At 44.2% G+C, this 14636-nt stretch overlaps 1 protein-coding gene and 1 long non-coding RNA gene across 7 annotated transcripts in view; one reads left to right on the top strand and one right to left on the bottom strand.

The window, feature by feature from the left end:
• pde4dip (phosphodiesterase 4D interacting protein) overlaps positions 1 to 14636 on the bottom strand; it is a 564002-nt gene that overhangs the window by 174959 nt on the left and 374407 nt on the right. For all 6 annotated transcript variants that reach the window (XM_069938250.1, XM_069938253.1, XM_069938249.1 and 3 more), the window contains 2 exons: positions 7211 to 7368; positions 1763 to 1922 (listed from right to left, as the gene is read on the bottom strand). In XM_069938250.1, the coding sequence (XP_069794351.1) occupies positions 1763 to 1922; positions 7211 to 7368 (318 nt within the window). The remainder of the gene's footprint in view (positions 1 to 1762; positions 1923 to 7210; positions 7369 to 14636) is intronic.
• The window catches only part of LOC138763686 (uncharacterized), a 32786-nt gene that overhangs the window by 1246 nt on the left and 16904 nt on the right, over positions 1 to 14636 (top strand). The window lies entirely within an intron of this gene.

Below are 14636 nucleotides of genomic sequence, written 5' to 3'. Positions count from 1 at the left end.
AAGTGGAATCCTTACAGGGGACAGGGTGGGAAGAGGTGTAGTCGAGGTAGCTGTGGGAGTTACAGAAGATGTTTATTGATAATTTGTCTCCTGAGATGGAGACAGAGAGATCAAGGAAAGGGAGAGAGTTGCTAGAGATGGACTGAGTGAATCTGAGGTCAGGTTGAAGTTGGCAACAAAGTGGATAAAGTCAATGAGCTCATCTTGGGTACATGCGGTAGCACCAAAGCAGCTACTGATGTAGCAGAGGAAGAGTTGAGGAGCATTTCCTGTGTATACTTGTAGCATGGATTGCTCCACATAGTCTACAAACAGGCATAGCTGGAGCCCATGTGGGTACGCACGGCTACCCCTTTAACCTGGAGAAAGTGCGATGAGTCAAAAGAAAAATTATTGAGGGTGAGGACAAGTTCTGCCAACCAGAGGATGGTGGTGGTGGAGGGAAACTGGTTGGTTCTATTGTCTAGAAAGAAATGAAGGGCTTTGAGGACTTCAGTATGGGGAATGGAGGTGAATAGGGATTGGATAATCCATGGTAAATATGAGGCGACTGAATTCAGGGAACTGGAAGCTGCTGAAGTAATGGAAGGCATATGAAGGGTCTGGTATGAAGGCGGGGAGGGACTGGATCTGGGGGACAAAACAGAGTCAAGCTAAGCAGAGACCAATTCGCTGGGGCAGGAGCACGCGGGCACAATGGATCTTCTGGGACAATTGGATTTGTGGATCTTGGGTAGGAGAAAAAAACGGGTGGTATGGGATTGGGAAACAATAAGGTTGGAGGCCATGTCAGGAAGGTGACCAGAAGTGATGAGTTCAGAGATGTTGTGTGATACAGTGGTTTGTTGAGATTTGGTAAGGTCCTGTTAGAGGGGTAAGTAAGAGGAGGTGTTTGAGAATTGTTGTCTGGCTTTGGCCAAATAAAGATCAGTGCAACAAAGCACAACAGTACCTCCTTTGTCTGCAGGTTTGATGATGAGATTCAGATTTGTTTGGAAAGAATGGAGGACCAGGCATTCCGAGGGGGTGAGATTGGAATTCCACCCACCCGGATGGCATTAATATTGACTTCTCCGGCTTTTGTTAAAAAAAACCCCACCCCACCCCCTTCTTCCCCTGTTGTCTCTCCATTTCCTGTCTCCTTGCTCATAGACATGATTCATTCTACCTAGCACCTTATCATATCCAATTAACACCGTTTGTTGGTCTGGATTGGTCTGGCCCCATCGTTTGAATTCTGAGACTTTGGGATATATCCGGCTTCTGCCTTTTCTGATTTTTCCTTGAAGAAGGGCTCAGGCCCTGTGATAGTACAAATTCTATCACCAATGTATACATGTACAGATGGTAGTGTAGGATGACTGTGATTGGCTGAGAGTGTAGTCACGCCTACTGGCAGGTCTTAAAGGGTTGCTCCTAGCCAGACCAGGTCATTCTGGACTGGTCGACCTACATGTGATACGCTCCAGTTTTTTAGTTAATAAAAGCCTTGGTTTGGATCAACAAGCCTTTGATTCTTTCGACGCGCTCTACAGGCCCGAAACATCTTTGCCTCCTATAGATGATGAAAAGACCGGCTGAGTTCCACCTGCCTTTTGATGTGTTTACTACAATCACAGCATCTGCAGCCTATTGTGTTTCTCACCAAGATTATTTGATGCAAGTCCACAATTTTAACATACAAAACCAGATTTAAACAGCAATGATCACAGCTGTTCCACCAAATATTGATGGAATCATCCCATTGAAAACAGATACTTACTTCAACTTCATTTTCTTTCTGACATTGACTGTCAGCTAGTTCATCTACATGGTAATGTAGACCTCCAACATGATTATCCATCACATCCTGATTTTCAATACTTATATGTCCTCTCTGCATATCTTTGCTTCTTAGTGCTTGGGTCAGCTGATTTATAATTCTGCAAGATTATTGAGACATTCAATGTCAAAAACTTGAATGAAAATGAAGAGACATTTAATGAAAACATAAGAATCATCTGCATTCACTCAGGAAGAGCACAAAGTTGTGGGAAGTAAGGAAAATAAGCAGTGAGGTCATGGAACCTATACAGGTTAAAGAGGTGGAAATGCTTGCTGTCTTAAAGCAAGTAAGGGTGGATAAATCCTCAGGACCTGACAAGGTATTCCCTAGGTCCTTGAGGGAGGCTAATGTAGAGAAATTGCAGGAGCTTTGGAAGAAATATTTAAAATGTCCATAGCCATGGGTGTGATGTCAGAGGATTGAAGGATGGCTCATGTTGTTTCATTATTTACAAAAGGCTCCAAAAGTAACCCTGGAAATTAAAGGCTGGTGAGCCTGATGTCAGTAGTTGGTTAATTATTGGAAGGGGTTCTAAAAGATCAGATATAGAATTATTTGGATAACCAAGAACTGATTTGGGATAGTCAACATGGCTTTGTGAATGGTAGGTTGTATTTTTCAAGGAAGTTACCAGGAAAGTTGATGAAGAAAAGGCTGTGAATGTTATCTACATGGACTTTATAAGGCCTATGACAAGGTCTCACACAGGAAGTTAATTAGGAAGGTTCAGTTGCCAGGTATTCATGGAGAAGCAATGAACTGGATTTGACAATGGCTGGATGGGAGAAGCAAGAGAATAGTGGTAGATGATTGCTTCTCAGACTGGAGGCCTGTGGCTAGTGGTGTGCCTCAGGGATTGGTGCTATGGGACCATTGTTGTTTGTCATCTATCAATGATCTGGATGATAATGTGGTAAATTGGATCAGCAAGTTTGCAGATGACACTAAGATTGGAGGCAATGTGGACAGCAAAGAAGGTTTTCAAAGCTTGCAGAGGGATCTAGATGAGCTAGAAAAATGGGCTGAAAAATTGTAGATGGAATTTAATGCAGACAAATGTCAGGTGTTACAATTTGGAAGGAAAAAAGCATGAAAGGACATTAATGGTAAATGTTAGGGCACTGAGGAGTGTGGTAGAACAGAGGAATCTGGGAATACAGATCCATAATTCCCTGAAAGTGGTATCACAGGTGGATAGGGTTGTAAAGAGTGTTTTTGGCATATTAGCCTTCATAAATCAAAGTATTGAGTATAGGAATTGGGATGTAATGGTATAGTTGTGTATGACATTGGTGAGGCCAAATTCGGAGTATTGTGTGCAGTTTTGGTCACCAAACTACAGGAAAAAATCCACATGCTTGCAAAACCACATGACCCTCTTAGAACACCTCGAGACAATTTGTGTCTCCGACAAGATCTTATATCTGTTGCCTTTTGTAAACAACAATCCATTTGTGAAGTCTCTTGGGCATTCTCCAAAGCTCTTGCAAAAGCTGTGGAGCTGATATGTCTAGCATTAACAGAGCTCCAGTATTTCAAATAAGATCTGTTTTAAAGTGTTTGTATGTAACCTACTCTAACAAACCTTTCCCAATTCATCTCCCAAAAACATATCTATATACTCTGCCACAGTTGGCGGTGAAGTCAATGAAGTTGATGAGCTCACTGCAGGTGCATGAAGTGCCCCAATGAAATTGTCAATATAGTGGAGAAAGAGTTGAGGGGCCTTGCCTGTGTAGGCTTGCAGCAAAGGTAAAGGTCAGTGCCCCAGACCACAACAGCACCACCCTTGACTGCGGGTTTGATGGTGAGGTTGGGATTGTTGTGGAGAGAGTGGAGGACAGACCATTCAGAGGAGGCAAGATTAGAATAAGAGAGGGGAGTGGTGACATTGAGACTTGTTGATGACTCAGCAATTGGGAATAAAATGATCCAGACCAGGCCACTGGCCAGGATAAGGTGTCCAAGAGGTGGATGAAGGCTGAAATTGGGAGAAGGGGTCTTGGGTGGGGTGGGGTGGGTGGGGGTGGTGGAATGACTCAGTTGTTGAAGAAGGCCTGGAAACAGAGGCAATGGAAGAAATGTTTGGCATTATGACATGCGGGGAGCTCATTAAGATGTGGGTGGAGGGGGACAAAGTTAAGGCCTCTACTGAGGACAGAGCACTCCGACAGAGAGGGATAGGTCAGAGGGGATGGTAAAAACTAAGTAGTGGTCAGAGAGGGAATCAGTGTAGTGGAGGGTGTACGGGAAGTGGAAGGTTAGGGAGGTTAGAGGTGGAATGTAGGGGAGGTCAAGGGGTAGGTGGGGGTATTGGGCAGGTGTGAGAGTGAGATTGGTAGTGGGGAGGTCAGGGGGAAGGCGATGTAGAAGAGGTCAGAGGGTGTTTACCTTCTCTACTGACATTCCTCTCTCTGAGACGGACTTCTCGGTCCTCAGTAGAGGGCTTACATTTGTTCCGCTCTGCCCACACCTTTGAGTTCCATACTCGCCATAATGCTGAACTCTTCTTGTGTCACCTCTCTCTCCAGGCCTACTTACACAACTGTGACTTTCCAAAACCCTCCCAAAACCCATTCTCCTGCTTTAAGCCTCTTCCTCCTCTTGGACTCCTTGTCCTGACCAGCTGCCAGCTCTGGACCTTTTCATTTCCAACTGAGACATAATCATCTCAACTTTACCACTACCCTCTCTTACAGCCTAATCTTATATCCTCCAAACACTCTGCCTAGACCAGCAATGGTATCCTCAAAACAATTATTTTTATTCATAATTATTAATACATAACACTTCTTACTTAACTCTAACTTAACTCCACTATGTGCAAATATATATATGTGTGTGTGTGTGTGTGTGTGTGTGTGTGTGTGTGTGTGTGTGTGTGTGTGTGTGTGTGTGGTAGATCCACAAACGTACAGTTTAGGAACAATTGTGAAAAGAACCAATTTTTAAAGTTCAATCAGTATTGTGTTGAAACTCAGATTCTTTAAATTGTTGCTCAAAAGTAATAATGGAGTAGATATGAAGCATCAGACTTCACAAAACTCACAAAATTCTTGTAGAGTTGTTTTTCAGTGAATTGTTTCTTCATTCTCTTGCATGGAGGTTTCAAAACTTGTGTTTTCTTCTATGATGATTTCACAAACCCCATCAAGGGTTGTAAAAATGGACATGGTGAAACTATCCTCTTTTCAAAGGGACAGCTAAAGTGGATCTTCCTTACCATTGATTTTGTGTATCTCCAATGGGCAAGAGAATACAGCAAGAACTGTACTTCTCTAACCAGAGGCTACTTCATTTCTGACCTCAGATGAAAACTAGTGTAATATTAAAGAGATCTCCTTGATTGTATTTCCCTGGAGAAAATCACGTACAATTTAAGGAGTGAATATGACACATTCGTTAGAGTGTGGCAACCCTATCTGCAATACATTGGTATGCAAATATAATTCTAAATGAAAGAGAGGCAAGAATCGATTCTAGTAGTGGAATAATTGAGATAAATGAAGTGGGTTGTGGCACAGATGATGTGCTCTTGTATTTTGTTCCTTATTTTTTTTAAATTTTAGGTTACTTTGTGTTTTTCTCACTGTTACAGGCCCAGAGGACCCCAAAACCCAGCAGCAGTAGAAATTCACCAAGACAAATGGTTACTTAAACAAAAGTTGCTTTTAATTTTCTTCAAACATAAAAACAGGATCAACTTAACTTAATTTAACCTAACAACCCCCATCTAATTCTAAGTGCACATGTATGTAATGTGTATATATTCAGTGTCTTGCTGAAGAAAATTGCCCCATCAGGGTTTTCCTAATAATAAGCTCTTCTTCTAGGTCACCACAGAGTTCCTCTTGTTTCCCTTATTTCAGGTGAAACACTCTAACCATCTGTTTTCTCTTGTAAGGACCACAAGGGTTTTTCAACAGGCTGAACTCAGATCTCTCAACCCATCTTCAAAATAGGGCTTTCCACAAGCTTCCAAAACCCACTCCAGAAGTCAGTTTTCTTTCTTTCTCTCTCTCTCTCTCTCTCTCTCTCTCACTCTCTCTTACAGAAAGCCCGTTTGGTCTTTTCTCTCTCTGCTTGCAAAACCACATGACCCCCAAGGCTCCAGACCCATTCTTTGAAAGATTTTATCAGCCTCTTGTGCCCATACTCTTCCATTTATACCTGCTTTGGAAATTCTTTAGCAAAGCTCTTGCATTTTAAATGAGATGTCTTTTGTGAAGTGTTACTGTCTTTGTTTGTGGTGACCTACACTAAACTCCCCACAAACTATCTCTTTCAGACATATTAATATATAATATAAAATATAATATACCTCATCACATTACATTCCTTTAAGGGTCTGTGACTTTACCAATAATTGTTTTTTGTGTTTGTTTAATTTGTATAAACTTTTTCTCAAGGTATTAGGGAATGGGAGGGAGGGGAGTGGGGGGCACTATATTGTGATAAACCACTGTTATGTATAATTATCTGGTCAGGCATACCTATTGGCCAATTGCACCTGTGGCCCCTCCACACAGGCTCCTGTATAAAGGTGACTGTTCCACAGCCCCCTCCTCAGTGCAGGACAGTCGAACAGTATGGATGTGCCATTGTTCTTAAGTGAATAAAAGCCTTTTGGTTTCTCAACAACAGTCTTTTAAGTAATTGATGGTGCATCATATATATATACAAATTGTCTTTTTCATGGGAACTCTCTAAGTGTGCTTATGCCCTGCTACTTTCTACAGCTGTGGGAATGTTAGAGTTTATTTGCTGAACCACTAGTCAAAGAACACTTCTCACTGTCCCATGTCTAACATGACAATGAACTTGAAACTTGAACTATTCCAATTAGATATTCAATCTATGGTTTGACTTTTAAGATTTTCAGTATGTAAGTTGTAAATAAAGATATTGTCGAAGTTCCATTGATCATTTTTGCTGACTTTGTAATATTTGTATATAATTAAAAATAGCATAATTCTTGTCACTTTTAAAAACATTTCACAAATTGAAATACATTTGGATTACAGTGGCTGCTTTTGTATGGAGAAATTTAATATCAAGTTTAAATGACCAAAGTCTTTGAAATTGCATATTTGAACAACCATCTATTAACTACTTTGGGATGAGACTAAAATTTGATGACTTTCTTTAAATAATGCATTTAACAATTCAATTCGCTTCATTTCCACCCAGGAAAATTGGCCTTGATTATGCACATAGATCACAATAAAATGAATAAAATACTGAATATTTGTTTCAGAAATAGTTAGATTGAAATCTTTGGAGAAAAATAGTGTAGCTGAAGCCCTTTGTAAGAACTGTGCATCACTCAGCCAAACCAGTGCTATAATTTTAAAATATCAAGTGAATATAGGTTTCTCGTATTACCTGTCCTTTTCCATTAAAATCTTTTCATTAGATTTCAGTATTTCTTGGTTTCCCCAATTGCAATCATTCAGTTTCTGCTCTAGTTCAAGAGATCGTAGTTTCTCAGTCTGCACAATAACAGTCAATCTTTCCACTTCATTCTTTGCCAGTCTTGCTTCCTGTTTGGAATAACAGGGATAGAAATTTTAGCTCTCAAGTTTTATGTTTGAATTTACAAATCTCTATTAGTAACAGAACCACATTTGTATCAGTCTGGTAGAATTTTGTCCTGTTTAGGTTGATATCTGTCCCGCATCGGACTTGTCAGCCACAAACGAGCCTGCAGCTGACGTGGACTTTTACCCCCTCCATAAATCTTCGTCCGCGAAGCCAAGCCAAAGAAGAAAGAAGAAGAAAGAGAGGTTGATATCTTTATTAAAAAGATATTTGGATATTTATTTCCCTTGTCAGAAATAAGAGTTATGCAAAATACATGTGTCCTGATAAAATCCCTTTATTAAACTCTGTGGTCACAATAATAATATAAAGAATAAATATTCCACAGATACATTAGAAATAACAGAGTGAAGAGTTATATATTCACACATAAAAATTCTTTCACATCCAAAAGGGCATGTTCAATTGGTAGTGCTGAGGTGCCTAAAGCCCGCAGCAGCTGACACCATTTTTATGCACTTTTTTGGATGGGTTCTAGGGAAAGGGTCAACTCCCATAGGTTTAAGACTTGGGGTCAAGTTGGTCAGCAAGGTTAGTTGCTGCAGGGGTATGACTGATAGAATGGAGTCAAGATATTGCAGACAAGATATGGCTCTAACTGAACCACAGAGACAGGAAAGGTATCAGCAGGATCGCAGATAGCAGTGACATGTAAACCAGAGGGTCCTAGGAGTGCAAGGAAGAGTGGTAATTCAGGTGGCAGGATGATGAAGGCGGTATTTGGCATACCTCCAATTGGGCAGAGCATTGAGTGCAAAAGTTGTGACAACATGATGCAGTTGGACAAGTTGTTGATAAGATCAGACAGAATACTGTGTGCAGTTCTGTTCACCCAGTGACAGGAGAAATGTCATTATGCTGCAAGTGTAAAGATTCTCCAGATATTACTGGGACTTTTGGGCTTGAGTTGTCGGGAGAGGCAAGACCAATGGTTCTCAACCATTTTCTTTCCACTCACATACCACTTTAAGTATTCCCTATGCCATCGGAGCTCTGTGATTAGTAAGGGATTAGTTAAGGCGGCGCGGGCTACACACTCTACTGGTCTGGCAAGCCTTCGGATGAACGACGCCTATCTGGTGTAGGCTTCATGGTCAAGAGCTTCATTGCCTCCAAACTCGAAAACCTTCCGACAGGCCTCTCGGACCGAATCATGTCCATGCGACTCCCACTTCAAAACAAGCGTCACATCACCCTCATCAGTGTCTATGCTCCAACCCTCCAGGCGGAACCAGCAGAAAAGAACAAGTTCTACACCGACCTGCGCAACCTCATCCAACGTACCCCTACAGCCGACAAGGTTGTCATCCTGGGCGACTTCAACGCTCGTGTCGGCAAAGACTCAGAAACCTGGCCAGGAATCCTGGGCAAGCATGGCGTCGGCAAGTGCAACGACAATGGGCGCCTCCTGTTGGAGCTCTGCGCAGAACAGCGGCTTGTCATTACAAACACCCTTTTTCAGCAGAGGGACAGCCTTAAGACCACCTGGATGCATCCCCAATCCAAACACTGGCACCTCCTGGACTACATCCTGGTGCGAGAAAGTGACAAACAAGATGTGCTCCACACCAGGGTCATGCCTAGCGCGGAATGCCACACTGACCACCGGCTGGTTCGCTGCAAGCTCAACCTTCACTTCAAGCCAAAGCCCAGGAACAATAAAGCCCCCAGAAAGAGGTTCAATGTTGGAAAACTGCAGTCAGACGAAGCGAGAGGAAACTTCCAGGCAAACCTCAAAGCAAAGCTCGACGTTGCAACCCGCCTCACGGACCCGTCCCCTGAAACCCTCTGGGATCAGTTGAAGACTACCATACTGCAATCCACTGAAGAGGTACTGGGCTTCTCCTCCAGGAAAAACAAGGACTGGTTTGACGAAAACAGCCAGGAAATCCAGGAGCTGCTGGCAAAGAAGCGAGCTGCCCACCAGGCTCACCTTACAAAGCCGTCCTGTCCAGAGAAGAAACAAGCCTTCCGTCGCGCATGCAGCCATCTTCAGCGCAAACTCCGGGAGATCCAAAATGAGTGGTGGACTAGCCTCGCCAAACGAACACAGCTCAGCGCGGACATTGGCGACTTCAGGGGTTTCTACGAGGCTCTAAAGGCTGTGTACGGCCCCTCACCCCAAGTCCAAAGCCCGCTGCGCAGCTCAGACGGCAAAGTCCTCCTCAGCGACAAGATCTCCATCCTCAACCGATGGTCAGAACACTTCCAATCTCTTTTCAGTACCAACCGCTCAGTCCAAGATTCCGCCCTGCTCCAGCTCCCTCAACAGCCCCTAAGGCTAGAGCTGGATGAGGTTCCCACCCTGGATGAGACATATAAGGCAATCGAACAACTGAAAAGTGGCAAAGCAGCAGGTATGGATGGAATCCCCCCAGAAGTCTGGAAGGCTGGCGGCAAAACTCTGCATGCCAAACTGCATGAGTTTTTCAAGCTTTGTTGGGACCAAGGTAAACTGCCTCAGGATCTTCGTGATGCCACCATCATCACCCTGTACAAAAACAAAGGCGAGAAATCAGACTGCTCAAACTACAGGGGAATCACGTTGCTCTCCATTACAGGCAAAATCTTCGCTAGGATTCTACTAAATAGAATAATACCTAGTGTCGCTGAGAATATTCTCCCAGAATCACAGTGCGGCTTTCGCGCAAACAGAGGAACCACTGACATGGTCTTTGCCCTCAGACAGCTCCAAGAAAAGTGCAGAGAACAAAACAAAGGACTCTACATCACCTTTGTTGACCTCACCAAAGCCTTCGACACCGTGAGCAGGAAAGGGCTTTGGCAAATACTAGAGCGCATCGGATGTCCCCCAAAGTTCCTCAACATGATTATCCAACTGCACGAAAACCAACAAGGTCGGGTCAGATACAGCAATGAGCTCTCTGAACCCTTCTCCATTAACAATGGCGTGAAGCAAGGCTGTGTTCTCGCACCAACCCTCTTTTCAATCTTCTTCAGCATGATGCTGAACCAAGCCATGAAAGACCCCAACAATGAAGACGCTGTTTACATCCGGTACCGCACGGATGGCAGTCTCTTCAATCTGAGGCGCCTGCAAGCTCACACCAAGACACAAGAGAAACTTGTCCGTGAACTACTCTTTGCAGATGATGCCGCTTTAGTTGCCCATTCAGAGCCAGCTCTTCAGCGCTTGACGTCCTGCTTTGCGGAAACTGCCAAAATGTTTGGCCTGGAAGTCAGCCTGAAGAAAACTGAGGTCCTCCATCAGCCAGCTCCCCACCATGACTACCAGCCCCCCCACATCTCCATCGGGCACACAAAACTCAAAACGGTCAACCAGTTTACCTATCTCGGCTGCACCATTTCATCAGATGCAAGGATCGACAATGAGATAGACAACAGACTCGCCAAGGCAAATAGCGCCTTTGGAAGACTACACAAAAGAGTCTGGAAAAACAACCAACTGAAAAACCTCACAAAGATAAGCGTATACAGAGCCGTTGTCATACCCACACTCCTGTTCGGCTCCGAATCATGGGTCCTCTACCGGCACCACCTACGGCTCCTAGAACGCTTCCACCAGCGTTGTCTCCGCTCCATCCTCAACATCCATTGGAGCGCACACACCCCTAACGTCGAGGTACTCGAGATGGCAGAGGTCGACAGCATCGAGTCCACGCTGCTGAAGATCCAGCTGCGCTGGATGGGTCACGTCTCCAGAATGGAGGACCATCGCCTTCCCAAGATCGTATTATATGGCGAGCTCTCCACTGGCCACCGTGACAGAGGTGCACCAAAGAAAAGGTACAAGGACTGCCTAAAGAAATCTCTTGGTGCCTGCCACATTGACCACCGCCAGTGGGCTGATAACGCCTCAAACCGTGCATCTTGGCGCCTCACAGTTTGGCGGGCAGCAGCCTCCTTTGAAGAAGACCGCAGAGCCCACCTCACTGACAAAAGGCAAAGGAGGAAAAACCCAACACCCAACCCCAACCAACCAATTTTCCCTTGCAACCGCTGCAATCGTGTCTGCCTGTCCCGCATCGGACTGGTCAGCCACAAACGAGCCTGCAGCTGACGTGGACTTTTTACCCCCTCCATAAATCTTCGTCCGCGAAGCCAAGCCAAAGAAGATGTGAGTGGGAAGTGAAGACTGAGAATCATTGCTCCAGACCCAAATGTTATTGAAATATTTTGCTTGAGAAAAATTGTTATTGGCCCATTTCCTTTGGAGTTATAAAACTGTGCATATAACGAGTCAATTAGGTACAATTAAAACAGTGGCTTTCAAACTTTTTCTTTCCACCCATATACCACCTTAAGTCATCACCACTAATTTTTAATTTTTTTAATTTACAAAAGCAGCAACATGTGATAACAGGCCATTTTGGCCCACAAAATGGCTATGACTTATAATCCCTGGTAGGTTTTGAACAGTGAGAGGAAACTGGAGTACCTGGAGAAAACCTACCCAGACACTAGGAAGAACAAACTCCTTGGAGACAGTGCTGGATTCGAACCCCAGTCCTGATCACTGGTGCTGTGAAAATGTTGCGCTAACCACTACGTTAACCATGCTGCCTCTACTTCCTCAGGAGTTTGTCAAGGTTTGGTATGACATCAGAAACCTTAGCGATTCTACAGATATGCAGTGGAACATGTGTTGCCCAGCTGCATCAAAGCCTGTTATGGGGGCACCAAATACCTCTGATTGGAAAGCCTTGCAAAACGTAGAGGACACAGCCCAGTACATCAAAGGCAAAACTCTTCTCACCATCCAGATCATTTACATGGAAAGTTGTTGTGGGAGAGCAGAATAATCAAGGATCCACACCATCCAGGACTTGCTCTGCTGCCATCAGGAAAGAGGTATAGGTGCCACAAACTTTAGGATCAGTTACTACCCCTCTATAATCAGACTTATTTAAGGACTCTGATTTTGCACATTATTTATGATCAAATATTTATTATTTTTGTTTACATTTATCTTTTTTCTTGAGTAGAGTTTATAGTTATGGAAAGGTAGAAATTCTGCTTGGGCCCACAGGAAAAAAAATCCCAGGATTATATGTGATTTCATGTTTGTACTACAATAACTTTAAACTTGGATACGATACTGAACAGGCCCTTTGGCTCAACTCGTCCAAGTTGGCATTCTGAGCACAACCCATTTGCCTATATTTGTTCCATTTGCTTCTTAGCCTTTCCTTTCCATATAATCCGATCAAATTTATTTTAAATGTTGTAATTTTATTGGTTTCTCTGGCAGCTTGTTCCAGATACAGAGTGCCACTGAGTGAAAATGTTGCTCTTTAGTTCATTGTTTCACCTCTCACCCTAAACCCTAGTTAATATAGACAGTGAGCACTCACTTTACCCATGCCCCTGATTATTTTATATGCCTCTATAAGGTCACTGTTCAGTGTCTTTGACTCCGAGGAATAAAGACCTAGCCCAGCCATTCTCAACCTCTTTGTTTTGGCCATTTCCCCCATAGGACTCTGCTCAATGTTTATGGCTGTGAAGCAGTCAAGTTTAGTTAGTTTCTTCCATACTTCTACTGACCACAGAAAAAAAGAAAAATATTTTAAAATTTCAGTCTGTGGCCCCCATAAATATGTTGTGGCCCCCAAGAGGGCTGTATGGCCCTCGTTGAGAATGGTTGATTTAGCCTATCTAATTTCTCTCTATAATCAAATCTTTCAGTCCAAGTAACATCCTGGTGAATCATCTCAGTATCCTGCAGCTGGGCAACCAGAACTGCTCATAGTACTCCAACTTTGGTCTCTCCTTCGAGTAGAGGTGGCTAAACCTTTTTTGGTTGTGGACCATAAAGGAATTCATAGACCAAACAGTATTAAGTCTGGCAGTTTGCAACCAGTCACAATGCAAGAAAAAATGGTGTTTTTAGTGCTGCTGTGAAGGAGAGCTGCAGTGTTGGAGAGTCTTGCTGAGGCAGCATCACTGGAGATGTCAGAGGGCTGCCAGACCTCTTTGTGCAGGGTGTCATGTGTGACAACATGCGAGGAAGTTTCCCTGTTCTACCCAGTATCGATCTTCATTACTGTCAGACATGTTACAGCATGGACTAGTAGGGCCGAACTGGCCTGCTCTGTGCAGTAAGTGGTTATATGGTTACTTAGTTTTGGGATCTCACTGTGCAGTCGACTGCAGGAGACAGGAGGGACTGGACAGCAGAGCAAACTGCACTGGTTGGTAAATGTTTAGACTCTCTGAAAGAGATGCAAGAGGTGCTGCAGAGATTCAGGTGCCTTCCCGAAGTGCAGTCATCGATTGGTTGAGGACAAAGTTGGAGACCTCGCAGGCCTGGAGATGTGGAATCGGATCATCCGAGACTTCCAAGACTTGGATGAAGTGGTATGATCAGACAGTCGACAGAGTAGTCAGTGCACCCCGGGATGGCCCAATCCCCCTCCACCACCTCATAGTTTTGGCACCAATCCAATGGCCAATCTGCACACAGCAAGATCCCACAGCTTTACTGTTGCAGATACAGGTACAACACCTCTGGTCTCATGGCACCCCACAGCTGCCTCATGGGATACTGAGTGGGATGCTTTCCCGCACTTGGAAACTATGGATTACAGGGTGCCCTGGGAGGATCAGTAACACCTATCTGCTGTCTCTCTCATACATTTGCCCTCTCGAGCACCCACACGGCTAATCCATCTGCAGCTGGAGCCTCCCAACTCATCATGTCCGCATCTGGCATTGCACAACTGCAATGTCACAACCTTTGGTTTCATCATCCTGTGGTCTCCAGAAGGGGAGAGCTTGCAAAAGGAGCAGAGGGGGTGTCTGTAGGAATGGGAATTGGACCAGCGCAAGCAGAGGAGGACCCCACCTCACCCTTCTTACTCCCCTCCCCCTCCTCACCCAATCCCCCAAACACAAAGCAGTTCCTCACTGTGTGAGAGCCCAGATGAGGAACACCAGTAAGCTGTTCAGTTGGAGAAGACATCACAGCTGCCTTAGATCTGGCTCTCAGGCAGCATCAGGTCAGCACAGATGTAAAGCCCTGCCCTCCTTTGAGCTGGGTTACCCCACCACACCGCTATGTGAACTGCAGAGCTGTGGCATCCCATGCTCAAGATTCAGCCCACTTCAAAAGAGTAGGAGAACAGGTGAAAATTCCCTCCCACTCCCAAATCCTTATGTGCAGAAAGAGGGAATAGGAAAGAGTGGAGATTCAAAAATGGCAGTGGCATCTAGTGCTGAAATTAAG

This window comes from Narcine bancroftii, chromosome 5 (genome assembly GCF_036971445.1).
Source record: "Narcine bancroftii isolate sNarBan1 chromosome 5, sNarBan1.hap1, whole genome shotgun sequence".
Classification (NCBI taxonomy): Eukaryota; Metazoa; Chordata; class Chondrichthyes; order Torpediniformes; family Narcinidae; genus Narcine; species Narcine bancroftii.
This window is presented reverse-complemented; position numbering and strand designations above follow the sequence as displayed.